We start from the raw sequence: 15,106 nt of genomic DNA on the forward strand, positions 1-15,106 counted from the left end.
CTCAGTACATCATTTCCCCACAGTTTGTTATACGATATATGATTAGATTGCATATCATACAATACATTGACGATTTTTTATTTGATGATATACAGCGAAATATTGGCACACCTCTAGTATAAAATTACACTATCCATTCAAACTTGTGATATTTCACTAGTTTCAACCGAATCGGCGTAAAATAGAAAAAAAAAATCCAAAAAATTGCTCCCTTCTGGGGATGCACTTTGTTGCTGCATTTTAGTAACTTGTCATTTCACATCGAAACATGGATTTGATGGAGAAATCCCAATCGAGAGTGATTTCGGCTTGGAACAACAAAGGTTGTGTGTGTGTGTGTGTGTGTGTGTGTGTGTGTGAATTTGTTTTTCAACATGTTTAATCCATGTTAGCAATGAAATATTTTGAAAATTTGTTTTTCAACACGTTTAAATCCATGTTAGCAATGAAATATTTTGAAATCCATGTCATTGTATGTGTTTGATGCATTGAAATGGATTTCAAGCAAGAAATTTAGATTACAAATCTGTTTGGTTTTTACTCTTTAAATTTGTTATATAAGGTTATCAAAACGTATTATGTAAGATATGAACTCATTTTGGATATAATTGCATCATTTATGGCCTACAATGAAATACTAAATAATTCTTCCCCTAAATGGTGGAAAAGTATTGTGTAGTTTTCTTTTCCTTTTTTCTTCCTCTCCTTTCTTTTTCAAGATATTTTTAGCTCTGAGGGCCCAATTGGTAGCAACAAAAATTGAAGCCTGGATAACCTGTTTAGGCTGTGCTTGTCCTGGTCTTGTATAGCTAGGAAAATGCTCTCCCTGTCAAGCTTGTCCGTTGTTTGTTGGAACCTGTCCGGTTTGGCAAGAACAAGCATATGATTATTTTTTGAAGTCTATTTAGGCCTTATTGTCTCATTCATAATATTCGAAGCTTCGTAGGCCCATTAGGTTGTCAATGTGTAATCCACTCCATCCATTAGGCTTCTCACCTCATATCCACCATACAAGAATAAAAAAAATACCTCAATAAAAAACTCAGTTAGGCCATAGAATAGGAAAAACTTTTGTAAAATCACAGGAAAACCCCTTAAAAATAGTGTCGTGGCCCACAATTTTCAATCATCAAAATATTTACTAAGTCCCTTCATCTTGGTGGCAGGGACCTGATTAACGGGTTGTATTTAATATTTAGACAAGCTTATGGGCCCCACACAATGTTTGGTGCATCTCCACTCCATTATTGCCTATCATGTGACTCACCCAATATGTGAATTGAGTTGATATTGATGTGAGGACCTAAAGTCACAATTCGAATGTGATTGATGGATCGGATGTCAACACATAGGGGGGAAGAGGTTGTCTTGGTTTGCTAGGGATCCTGCTCCTTGTAGGGATAATGAGGACTCGATCAACTCTCAGAAAGAGATACAAGTTGTCACCGGTTGTCTCGGGCAGTGTTCGAAATATTAGTATCGCGTCACGTATCGCATCTTTGGTATACAGATACGTATCGGTAATTGCACGGGAATTTATCGCACGTTTTGGGAAACATGGGAAAACATTTGGAAAATGATTGAATTTTTCAATGGAACTTTAGATATTGTTAAAAAAGACCTTAATACACACTTTTAAATCATAACTTCTCAAAAAAGAAATGCATGTGATAGGTTTCCTTTGTATACGTTCCTAAGCTATGCACTGTCTAACTAAACTAATGCAACCATATTCAAATTGAATTCATAACATTTATAGTGTATGTGATGATGATTTCATCAAAGTTCAAACACTCCCAAATACTTCGAAATTAGTCTCAATTGACAGCTGGTTGAAGGGCATTTTCGAAAAAAAAATAATATTTCAATAAATTTTTTATTAATTATTTATTAAAATATTATTTTTATTTTTCAAAAATTAACAAGGACTTAACAAATTAGTAGATCAACCCTCATACATGCTTGATTTCATATTTGGAGTGCAATATTGCAAACAATTAGGGAGAAATTGGGACCCAATTTCTCCCGAATCGAACCACCTGCACTCAATTTCGAAATTAGAGTGTATGTGATGATTATTTCATCAAATACTCCTAAATACTTTGAAATTAGTCTCAATTGACAGCTGGTTCAAGGAAATTTTCGAAAAAAAAAAACATGGAAAACATGAAGAACTGGTGGATATCGAAATCAAAGCTCCAACGTCATGATTTTTCATGCAAAACATCAAGAACCAATGGATTTATAACCATTTGACACGGATTTAATGTGATTTCAAAAAAAAAAAGATCGAAAATTGAAAATGCTCACTGGCTTGAACGTGTGGGATTTATCGGCATTACTTGTGCGTTTCGCATCGCACAGGTGGGATACAAGATCTATCATGGGATATATTAGCCGATATCGTCGATATTTAAAACATCGGTCTCGGAATCCTAGCGAGAATATCTCTCAACAAACTCTCGACTTATTCCTCAACTGTTGTAAGCAAGGTATACCAAAATGGTTACGTTTTGGCTGTAACGGTCGATATGTATTGGGAATGGTTGCAACCATTACATGATACGAGGTTGAAATAGGGTGGGAGGATTTTCAAACCATAATGGCCATTATGGTTCTCGTAACAATCGCCCAAGGCTGTTATGCAAAGTAACCCTTAAAGAGAAAAAAAATAAAAATACATCCCTATTTTCTCTTCTTCTGCGGCTGTTGCTGCGACACGTCCTAGTGGCAATGTGGCCCTTTCACAACCAAGTATTAGAAGTTTTTTTTTTTTTTTTAAATAAAATTTTATGGTGGCATATGCTAAGTGGCCTTGCACTGTTTACCTAGCTGTGGGGCCCACCTTGATGTATGTGTTGTATATCCTCGTCATCCATCAATTGTTCTAGCTCATTTTAGGGCATTGTCCCTAAAATGAATCAGATCCAAATCTCAAGTGGACCACACCATAGGAAAAAGTGATCATTCAACGCACACCATTAAAAACTACCTAGGGCTCGCTGTAATGTTTATTTTCCATCCAACCCATTGATAAGGTCACATAGACCTAAATGAAGGGAAAACACAAATATCAGCTTGACCTATAACTTTTCTGACCCCAAGAAGTTTTTAATGGTGGGCATTCAATCCCTACTGTGTGGTCCACTTGAGATTTCGATTTGCTCCATTTTTGGGACTATGCCTTGAAATGAAATGGAAAAAATGATGGACGGTGTGGATATACAATGCGTACATCAAGGTGGGCGCCATAGTCAGGACAACACCCACTATTAAATAAAACAATATCTATTAAATTGTGCAGTCCACTGTTGCCAAATCAAAATCCCAAAATCAGATTGTGTGAATGATGTTAACCATAGATTTACGGACACTTGTTGAAATAGGACCATTAGATATTTTTAATTCTTCACTGTCCAATAAATGTCAAACGATCTGATAGTAGGATGATGAAATAAGCATAAGTTAGGGTTGTTTGCATAAGTTGGTACCATTAGATATTTTTCATTTTTCACCGAATGTCCACTGATCTGGGGCCAATTACACTAGTAGGATTAGTGCCAATAGATTGCATGAATTTGAGGCCAATTTTAGGCTTCGAGTGGTCCCCATATTAGCCTCAAATCCATGACACCATTCCGAATTTAATTTCAATTTTTTCTTAAAATTATTTGGGGAAATTGTGTCCAATGGTTAGTGATATGCATTAGTAGATGAGTGTCATAGCTTGCATGAATTTGGGAATATGCATTAGGGTGATGAATGCCATACATTATATGAATTTTAGGACTATTTGGGGGCATTCGAATGGCTCCCTAAATCGATGACATTATTCATCTGAATTTGATTTCAGTTTTTTCTTAAAATTTCTTTAGGGGAATGGTGTTAAATGCTTAGCATTAGTGTGATGAGTGGTAAACTTGCATGAGTTGAGGACCAATTTGAGAGCAATCTAAGCCTGTCAAGTTAAGAAAATTATTAGATAGATCGAGAGGCTTGAGACAACATTCTCACCAAAGAGTGGACTGTTACGCCACCATAAACATGTTCAAAACAAAAAATGAACATGTATTTGGAATATTTAAATTATTTGGGATTTTCTGGATATTTTTCCAGATTTTTTTTTGGGAAAAAAATTCAACCGATACCATATTTTAGCTGATACCCGTATTGGTAACAATGGTGATCGATATGGCCATTGTTATCAATACAGAATACCTTGGCCGTAGGCCTAAACAAGGCAATCGGGCTCCAACTTTTCTTGCTGCCAAACGACCCTTAAGTGTATAATCCCATGTCTTTTAGGGTTTTATCTTGGAAACGAAATCGATTTCCACAAATTTCCACTTATCGTTATTTGCAGAAACAAATTTATTAGTGGAATTCAATTTCCAGTTACAAAGTTTCCTTAGAAAAATGGTGATTTCCATTTCCTCCAAAAAAATAAAAATAAAAATAAAAATAAAAGAATAAAAAAGAAACGAAAAAGAAAACCTTCTAGATCTAGATTTCATGGTTGCAAGAGAAGTATTGCTTTTTGACTGTTGACCTTTTAACATTTCCATAGAAATCATGTGTGCGCTAAAACAAACAATGGATTCTTTTCCACATATTTCCCTTTCCCTAATGTGACGTTTGGTTTTCCATATCCCTTTTTTGGTTTTCACCAATCCAACATCTCTTAAAGTTTTACTAAAATTCTACCATTTCTCTAAAGTTTCCCCAAAGTATCCCTCATATTGTAAAACATTACACGATATCCATGATATTTCCTAATATAAACTCTGTGATATTTGTCATTCCCAAAGGTGCAATATCATGTGTGATAACTATATTTAAAATATTGCCTCAAATGCTCCCGATAGGCATTAATGGTAGAAATTAATTGTCTGTATTTCCATAATGCAATTATGAAGCCAAGGGCAATGCCATTGTCAAAATCAGGGAAGATTGAATAATATGTACTTAAAATGTGGGGAGGATACTTCCAATTACAACGAACCTACATTTCTATGAGCAAGAATGGTATGGGGACGAAGTTGTAGAGGAAGAAGCAGAGGATGATGATGATCTTGCAAAACTAATTTTTTTTTGCATTGGATGGAACAAAGGATTATTTGCTACAGTTGCCTGCTTAGGGAATTTTGGTCACGCCCAAGGAGTCGGAGAATAAAGATTGGCTACAAACCAATAATTTTGCACATGTAGATAGACTATGGTGGTGGAGTGGTGAAGGTCATCATAGATGTAGGAAACAACATGAATAGGGGCCAAAATCGTTCAAATTTGAAAGCACGTGGCTAGACCATCCTTGGTTCTTGGATCCTGATAAAAGTGGTGGTTGAGCTTCTCAATCCAAGGTAGGTTTGGATTTCTGTTTAGCAAGAAGTTGCTTCTGTCGAAAGGCAAATTAAAATCTTGGAGCAAGGTAGAGTTGAAGATATGAAAGAAACTAAGTTGAAATTGCAGGAGCTGACAGAGCTAGAGAAATGGGAAGAGATGGGAAGCTTTCCCCCCAAAAAGTAGTTTGAAGGGGAGTTGATTCATTTATTACATACTATGCCGAGGAGAGAAGAGATGCACTAGAATCAGCTCTGCAAGGATAAATGCGGCAAAAAAGGGATGGTAGCACTGCATATTTTCATAAGATGACAAATGTGAGGGCTTCATCTATCTGCATAGGTGCTATATATATATATATATAAAAGAAAGCTTTTGCAGAAGAATCCCCTCACCGACCATTGTTGGAAGGTATTTAGTTTGATGCTGCCTTTGAAGAATAAGCAGATCAATTAGAAAGAGGTTTTGGGTAAGTTAAAAAAGCAGTCTTTCAAGCCAATGGTGATCAGACTCCGTTCTCAGTTTTTACAAGAATTCGTTAATAGGTGACGGGTGGATGCAACCTCAGCTGGATAATTTGGCTTTCAATCGGTGATCCTCCCAAGTCTATTCACACGTTACAATGATCAAAACAAGGTGGCCACACTATAAAGGACGCGGATTGCCTGGGGCTTGCCCTGATGTTTGTGAGAAATCCACCTTGTCCATCTATTTGCCACCTCATTTTAGGACATGAGACCACAAATGGGGTAGATCCAAAACTTAAGTGAGCCGAGGTGAAATCTACTTGGTTGAACTCTCTCCAAAATGTTTGTTTGATCAAAAGATATCTGGCTGTCAATTACATTTCCATGGTGGGATGATTGTGGTCCCCAGCATGGGGCCCAATTGTGCTTGGAACTACCCTTAACAATCCATTTATCTATGCTACATTGAGCAATAGCCAAGCAATGGGCGTGATACAATACATACATCTTGTTGGGCCTCATAGAGCATCAACATGGACTGAAACTCCCCAAAGAGGGATACGTTCCCAGTATGTGATCCTTCGACGCACTAACTTGATCTCGCCTGCATTTTCTCTGGTGTGTACAGACCTTTTCAAAGGTATTTGTATACAAACGGATGAAATCCCTCTTGCAGTACCACACAAACCACTAGATGGTCTAAGATGTTATTGCTGGATGGAACCCCATCTTTCCCAAGCAACATATTTGTGTAATTATTACAAAGTCGTAAATTTGTAATGCTAAAAACAAACAGGGTAGATAGTGGTCAAACAACACTGCCCTTGTTTGACCTTCATTCTAGAAATCAGGCTGATTTGATACTCATGCGAGCCACTCCATAAAATTATACCTAAAACCTCAAAATTAAGGGGTATGGCCCACTGAGTTTTGGAATACCGTGATTGTTGGTAATTCTTTCATCTGGATGAGGCGCAACAGATTAATGGATTGAATGGCATATAAGCGCCATGATGGCCATTACACAACTAATGGTGGGCATCCAATCCCACCTGTTTCTTGTGGTGTGGCCCACCAAACTCCTGAAACATCATGATTTTTGGGTTCCATAGTGAGCATGATGCAGTGTACCTGGTCTATAGCCTATATCATATGAGTGAATGATCCACCCACGTGGTTCTCTATTAACCAAAGTAACCTATTGCGCGGTATGCTGGTGCGGTTCAAGCAAGCGGACCAATAGTTTGGATGGGCCACAAGCTCAAAGCTACGGACTTGGGTCCGCAGCCAGCACTCAACAGAACCAATTCTGTTCCCTATGGTACTCAACAGAACAAAGAACCATGGGCCCTACTTGGACTTACTAAAATCCCAGGAGTACCATTTGCCATCATCGGTTTAGGATCCTATAATAGGGGCTATAGTGTCCCGATGTTCAGGACGTGAAGCATCCTGATGCATTAAGCAGAAGTGTGGCAATGGTTCGATCCAGACCGTTAATTTCTTGGTTCATGACACATTGGGATTCCCTAAAATCTCCCATGTTGGAAGATCCTGGGCAGCCAAAATTCATCTTAGAGTCTAGGCCTTCCATATGATCAAACAGATCCCGCATGCATGGCTGCACCGTTTTAAAAAAATGGTGGCTACTCATTGCTTGTATAGCTTCTATCCATTTATGGAACATTGACCACCATCCAAATAAAAAGGTCCATTTCAAGTGAATGACACCTACCATCCATTTAAGGAACACTGACCATCCAAATAATAGGGCCCATTTCAAGTGAACAGCAGCTGCCATCCATCTATGGAACACTGATCATCTAAATAGCAGGGCCCAATTCAAGTGAACGCCATTTGCCATCCATTTATGGAACATTGACCATCCAAATAACAATGCTTATTTCAAGTGAATGGGCAGCCCATATCAATGGGTTTTCTCTAGTACATGCCGACGTATTATAGTGTGTTAGGACTCTATTAGTTGGATATGGGTCCAAGTCTTTGATCTAAGTTGTTGATCTCACGAGATGTGGCATTTAAGGTGGACTCTTCTAGATGGAATTGGATTGCGTCATGCCCTTGCCTGGACGATAATCCATCCAAGCAGAGCTCTGTGGGTCCATCCATTTTGCCATATCGTTTTAGGGCATGAACCCAAAAATGAGGTAGATCCAAGGCTCAAGTAGACCGAACCACAAGAGGAAGCAGTGAATCACACCCACCATTGAAACCTTCTTGGGGGTGACTGAGATGTTTATTTTCCATCCAACTTGTTCATTAGGTCATCTAGACATGGACAAAGGGAAAATAAAAATATTACCTTGATCTAAACTTCTATGGCTCCCAAGAAGTTTTTAATGGTGGGCATTCAATCCCAATTGTGTGGTCTACTTGAGCCTTAGATTTGCCTCATTTTTTATTTTTTATTTTTTGGTTCATATCCTAATGATTTGGCAAAATGGATGGACGGTGGATAAAACCCATACATCATAGTGGGCTCCATTAGCCCTGCCTAGACAAATGATTGTCTAGGCGGGGGTAGGACGCAATCCACTTCCCTTTAAGAATAATAAATCTTAAGACTTTTGAATTACTAGCCCACAAAGCAACAGTAAAGTCCTAATCCATATTTATCATGTTGAGAAATCCTAGGGGTTGTTTGGATTAAAAATAATTGATTACGATTAAAAAAATAAAAAGAACAAAAAATAAAAATAGTTAAATTTAATCTTGGACAATTTTTTAATCCAATTTGGAAAACACATTTGTTAGGGGATAAGAAATTGATTAGAAAAAAAACTAGTATTTGAGAATTAAAAATGTAGAGGTTTTTTTTTATTTTTTATTTTTTAAAATCTTTTTTAATTTTTAACTATTAATCTAATAAGGTTATTTTCCACAAACTAGTTATTTATTTAACCTATTATTGGAGTATCTAAAGAGCCCTTATACTTTTGCACCTAGTGACTATTTAGTTTGATGCGGCCTTTGAAGAATAGGCAGATCGGTTAGAAAGAGGTTTTGGGGAAGAAGTCAAAGAAGCAGTCTTTTAAGCCAAGGGTGATCAAACACCGTTCTCAGTTTTTACTAGTATTTGTTAATAGGTGAGAGGTGGATGCAACCTCAGCTGGATAATTTAGCTTTCAACCAAATTTATGATGAAGATGCATATTCTCTTGGAAACCGAGCTATCAAGGAGTAAACTAAAGTTGCAGTGGAATCGCTAGGTAGGGATAAGGCCCCATGCCTAGATGGCTTCTCATTGGCCTTCTTTCAAATTTTTTTTTTTTTTTTGGATGCTGTGAAAGGTGACTTGGTTAGCTTTATTCTAGTTTTTTGAAAGAGGCTAATTGTCGATGGAATTAGGGGCCGCCTTCATTGGCATCATTTCCTTCCTAAAGTTGAAGGAATGGATAGTTCGAGAGACATTGAGCTAATAAGTCTCATTGGAGGGCCATATAAGATCTTAAGCCAAAATCTTGGCTTCCAGGTTTCGGGTGGTTTTCGCTAATGTAATTTCGATGGTGCAAGGAGCATTTGTTGTAGGCAGACAAATATTGGATGGTGCACTCATAGCCATGAGTGCATTGATTTCAAAAAAGGGGCAATCATATGTAAGTTGGATAATGAGAAGACTTATGATCATGTCGATTGAGAATTTCTTGATTACATGTTGGGGTGGTTGGAATGTTGGCAAAAGCGGAGAAGGTCGATTCAAGAGTGCATTAGGTCACCCGGTTTCTTCGTTTTTTTTTTTAAATTTTTTTAAAGGCTTTTAGAGGTCTCCAGTAAGGGGATCCTCTTTCCCCATTATTGTTTGTGGTAATTGCATAAGCCTTTAGCAAAATGTTAGATAGGGGTGAATTGTATGGCGTTATTTGTGGGTTTTAGGTGGTGAATGTGAGGACTCAAGTCTCTCAGCTCCAGTTTGTTGATGACACCTTGTTTTGTGATGCTGATGAAGACATGGCACGCAACTTGAGGAAGATAGTGAGATGCTTTGTGTTGGTCTTCGGTCTGAAAATTTATATCCTTAAGAGTGGGATGTTGGGGGTTCATTTATCCAAAGAAAAGGTGGGAAGATTGGCGGAGGTGTTCGGGTGTGGTGTGTGGTCTTTTCCTTGTATCTCAGTCTTCCCATGTATTGACAAACCCAATGAAGCATCTTTGGGATTAGGTGATCAAAAGAGTTAAGAGGAAGTTGTCAAGACGGAAGAGTTGGTATCTCTGTTTGGCTAGGCGGCTAAAAATACTGAAAGCAGCCTTGACAAGTTTGCCATTATATTTTCTCTTTGGATGTCCAAACTTTGTTTTGCATAGGCTGAAGAGGTTGAGATGGGACTTGTGGTGGCAATCCAAAGAAAATCACAAGTTTCATATGCTGATATGGGAAAAATTGTGTAAGCCTTTTGTCGAGGTGGTGGTGGTAGGAATAAGGGATTTGGACGTGATGAATCATGCTTTGCTCGGAAAATGGTTGTGGAGGCTTGGCACGGAGGAGGGGAATCTGTGGAGAGAAGTTATCACAAGTATGGGGTTCGGGAAGAGGGTTGGTGGGTCAAGGAATCTTCACTCTATAAGGCTTTGAGTTTGTGAAAAGTGGTTTCCCGGGTGGCTTATAAGTTTAAATATGGGATTTCCTTCACTTTTAGTGGTGGTGAACGGATTCATTTTTTGGTGGATGTGTGGTTAGGTGAGAGACTGCTTAAGACACAGTTTCCAAAGCAACATCGACTCTCCTCATAAAGCCTCCATTGTGTGGGCTTGTAGGGAATTATGAGCCTCTTTCATTGGTATCATTCCTCAAGGTGAAGGCATGGATAGTTCGAGAGACTTGAGGCCAATAAGATCTTTGCCAAAATCTTAGCTCCCCAGTTTCAGACGGTTCTAGCAAATGTAATTTTGAAGGTGCAATGAGCATTTGTTACTGGCAGACAAATATTGGATAGTACACTAATAGCTCATGAGTGCATTGAGTCGGGGTATCGGGAATGCAAAAAGGGCATCATATGTAAGTTGGATATTGAGAGACTTATGACAATGTTGACTGGGAATTTCTTGATTACATATTGGGGTAGTTGGCATGTGGAGTAGAAGTGGAGAAGGTTGATTCAAGAGTGCATTAGGTCGGTTCGATTCTTTGTTTTGGTTAATGGGTTTGCCAAGGATTTTTTAAGGCTTCTAGAGGTCTCTAGCATGGGGATCCTTTTTCCCCATTCTTGTTTGTGGTAATTGCATAAGCCTTCACTAAAATGTTGGATAGAGGTGAATCGATTGGCGTTATTTGTGGGTTCAAGGTGGTGAATGTGGGACTCCTCACCTCCAGTTCGCTGATGACACCATCTTGTTTTGTGATGTTGATGAAGACATGGCGCACAACTTGAGGAAGATAGTGAGATGTTTTGAGGTGGTCTTGGTTTTGAAAATTAATATCCTTAAGAGTGAGACGCTAGGGTTCATTTGTCCAAGGTAAAAGTGGGAAGATTGGTGGAGGTGTTCGGGTGTGGGTCTTTTCCTTGTATTTCAGTCTTCCCCTATGTATCAACAACCAACAAAGCATCATTGGAATAAGTTGATCAAAAGAGTTAAGAGGAAGTTGTTAAGATGGAAGAGTTGGTATCTCTCTTTGTCTAGGCTGCTAACATTACTTAAAGCAGTTCTGACAAGTTCGTCATTATATTTTATCTCTCTTAAGATATTCAAACTCTGTTTAGGATAGGATGGAGTGGTTGAGATGAAAATCACAGGTTTTATTTGCTGAGATGGGATATGGATATGTATCCATTATCGCTTGGGATATATCGGTCGTATCGCGTAATGTATCGCTGTTGTTGGAAACATTGAGAAATTGGTTGAATTTTTCAATGAAACTTCAATGATTGTTAAAAAAGACATCAATACACACTTATAAATCAAAACATTACAAAAAACAAGTGCACGTAATAGGTTTTCTTTGTATGGGGTCCTAATCTGTGCACTGTCTAACTGAATTGATGCAAGTTTGTTCAAAGTCTATTTATATATTTTTTAAATGTAAGAAGACATGTGGAAACACAAGCAATACATTCAAAAGCAAAAGAAGAATCACTAGATCAGGTTACATATATGTTTGATTTTATGTTTGGACACAAATATTGCAATCGATTTGCAAGAAATTAGGAAAATTTGTGTTTTTTTTTTTCTTTTCAAATTTCCACAACTCGGTCCATCTCCTCCAAATCTCGAAATCTATGCTCTCAATCAATGATTTTTCAAAATCATGGATTTGTGACAATTTGACATTGGTTTAACATGATTTACAAAAAAAAAGGATAGAAAATTGAAAATTCTCACCAGATCGAACATGTGGTATATATCCCACTACTTGTGTGTTTTATATCGCACATCTGTGATACAAGATATATCGGCCGATATCGTCGATACTTAAAACATTGGTGGAGGGTTGATACGAAAGAGGGGAATTTATGGAGAGAAGTTATCGCAAATAAGTATAGGGTTCAGGAAGAGGGTTGGTGGGTTAAGGAATTGTCCCTCTATAGGGCTTCGAGTTTGTGGAAAGCAGTTTCCTGGGTGGCTTATAAGTTTAAAGATGGGATTTCCTTTGCTTTTGATGATGGCGAATGGATTCATTTTTTAGAGGATGCGTTGCGTGGTTAGGTGAGAGCTTGCTTAAGGCGGAGTTTCCAAGGCTTGCTCGACTCTCCCTAGAAAGCAGCCCCCCACGGGGGGGGGGGGGGGGGGGGGGGTTGGGGGTGGGGACGGGGATGGGGATGATGGCATTTTTGTGGGCGCCTACGGGGAGAAAAATGGTGCTTAAATTGATAACCTACAAAGAATGTTGATGGTGCTTCCTAACACATGAGGTTTGGGTGAACGGCAAGCGTTGTGGGTGTGCTCCCCACAGATGCGAGTTCGATTGCCTTCCTTGGGATTACCCGATGCACATGGTTTGCGGGTGATTGTGTGCATCTGTAGGGAATAGTCTCGCCTTAAAATGAGGCGAGGGTGAGGACACCCCAACGTCATTAAAAAAAATGTGTTATGTGCACGAAAAACAAGGAGTCAATTAACCATCTTTTCATTCATTATCCTTTTGCTCAAAGTATATGGGATAGATTCCTTGAAATATCTAATACTCCGTGGGTGATGCCAGGGTCAGTTGAAGTTCTTCTTTGGGCTTGGCATGGAGTGATGGGAGAAGATGATAGGGTGGTGTGGCAGCTAGTTTTGATGATAGTTCTATGGGCCACTTGAGGTGAGAGGAACAGCCGATGCTTCTAGAATCTTAGCAGGTTTGCGGGTGATTGTGTGCATCTGTAGGGAATAGTGTCACCTTAAAATGAGGCGAGGGTGAGGACACCCCAACGTCATTAAAAAAAATGTGTTATGTGCACGAAAAACAAGGAGTCAATTAACCATCTTTTCATTCATTATCCTTTTGCTCAAAGTATATGGGATAGATTCCTTGAAATATCTAATACTCCGTGGGTGATGCCAGGGTCAGTTGAAGTTCTTCTTTGGGCTTGGCATGGAGTGATGGGAAAAGATGATAGGGTGGTGTGGCAGCTAGTTTTGATGATAGTTCTATGGGCCACTTGAGGTGAGAGGAACAGCCGATGCTTCTAGAATCTTAGCAGGTTGGTGCCAGAGGTGGTAAGAAAGGTGAAGCGGGATGTAGGCGGAACCCATGTGAAGTGGAGCCGACGAGGGGGGTTTGGCTGAGGTCCTAACCCATGCAATGTGGGGCCTGGGCTATGAGATAAATGGATTGATTCGCCATGCTCTATCAGTTCGAGCTTTTAGAGCAAGTGGTTAATTGTCCTGCATCAGTTACTCCAGGTTCGATTGGTCAGTTTTTCTTAGTTTGACTTTGACATGGAAGGGATTAAGGGTAAAGCTGGGAAAGGAGTGTGGTGTCTATTATGCTTAGTAGCAGGGTTATGCAATATTTAGTTTCTTTGATTTCTAAAAGCGCGATTGTTTCTTTCCAAGGGGCCGAATTAAGGAAGTTTTTAACAGCGCAAATTTGACTGTAATGGAATGGGCGCAAGCAACAAATGTTTTAGTGTCTGATCAATCGTGCTTTGAGAGCTTGTTGGTCAGAGTTGTAAAGGTTTTTTTTTTTTCTTGGCTTCTTTGGCTTCGGCCTTTTTCTAATAAAGTGATCATCATTTCATAAAACAAGGGGGTGTACTGTATAATCCCCCCTTCATTAAATCATACACTTCTCAAATCCTTTCAGATTGATTTGTTCATACACTTGTTGGTACTCCTACTTCATGAAGTTCTTCATAGCTGTCACTTGCCCACTCCCACCATCCATCATAATACCCATCTCTTTGATAGGCCATCATTCTGAAATCCGACACTGATTGGATGATCTGAAACATGAAAATATCATCTGTGATGTTCATTAGTTGGATTTTCAAAACTACTGTTACAACTTACAGGTATAATTTTTGCCATTTGTAGCCTTTGTGCTGAAAGGCCACTAGCTCTCCGTCGTTTTGTTCTGTTTGTTGATCTGATGTACTTTGAGCTTCCTCTTTGTGCCACTCATGTGATTGGCCGGTTCACTTGGTGAAAGGATGGGGTCACTCATCTTTTGACCTCCATCCATGCTTTTCAAGGAGATTGCCAATTTCAGCTTCGTTTTATTATTATTATTTTTTATTGGAGGGAAAAGGTTTAATTTTTAATTTTTAATTTTTTATTTACTCATGGGTACAATCTATTCCTTGTCTCAGAGCAACCTATTCAAAGATGGCAGAGGAGCTCTGCACTCTGCTTGCATTGGACGGTGGGGAAGACTCCACACGTGAAGATCAAATGAGCTGCTTCGAGACTATGCTCAATGCTCCTACACCAGAAGACTGGCGTTCATGTCATTTGCAAGACGCTGTCTCGGTTTTTACGTTCTCTCTTTCCGAAAGGGCCTCTTAGCGAGATTTCAGGAGTGTATAATATTCAAATTCAGTTATTTTTGTTCTCTCATTGCCTGATTTTCTTGTCTCGTCTCTTGGTTTTTGTGTGTGTGTGTGTGTGTGTGTGTGTGTGTGTGTTAGGGGGCGTTTGGGAATTTGGAAAACTCTGGAAATGAAAATGATTTCCATGGAATCCAAAATTTCGAATTTGCAGTAAAAAAAAAGAAAAAAAGATGTGTCAAATCCATTTCCGTGGCTGTGGAAGGACACGAGCAGACTGTTTTGGATATTCTTTGCCAGATTTCCCCCAAAAAAATTACAGTTAAATAAAAACGAACACTATTAGAATCCACATTTTCCCATTTCAACAGA

The 15,106-nt window shown here is 38.8% G+C and overlaps 1 protein-coding gene across 1 annotated transcript in view; it reads left to right on the forward strand.

The window, feature by feature from the left end:
- Positions 1–14,804, forward strand: part of LOC131243273 (nuclear pore complex protein NUP96) — a 50,195-nt gene extending 35,391 nt beyond the window's left edge. The window contains exon 6 of the mRNA XM_058242498.1: positions 14,558–14,804. Within this exon, the coding sequence (XP_058098481.1) occupies positions 14,558–14,753 (196 nt within the window). The 3' untranslated portion in view covers positions 14,754–14,804. The remainder of the gene's footprint in view (positions 1–14,557) is intronic.
- Positions 14,805–15,106: the final 302 nt, after the last annotated feature.

The sequence above is a fragment of the Magnolia sinica genome, chromosome 4 (genome assembly GCF_029962835.1).
Source record: "Magnolia sinica isolate HGM2019 chromosome 4, MsV1, whole genome shotgun sequence".
Taxonomy (NCBI): domain Eukaryota; kingdom Viridiplantae; phylum Streptophyta; class Magnoliopsida; order Magnoliales; family Magnoliaceae; genus Magnolia; species Magnolia sinica.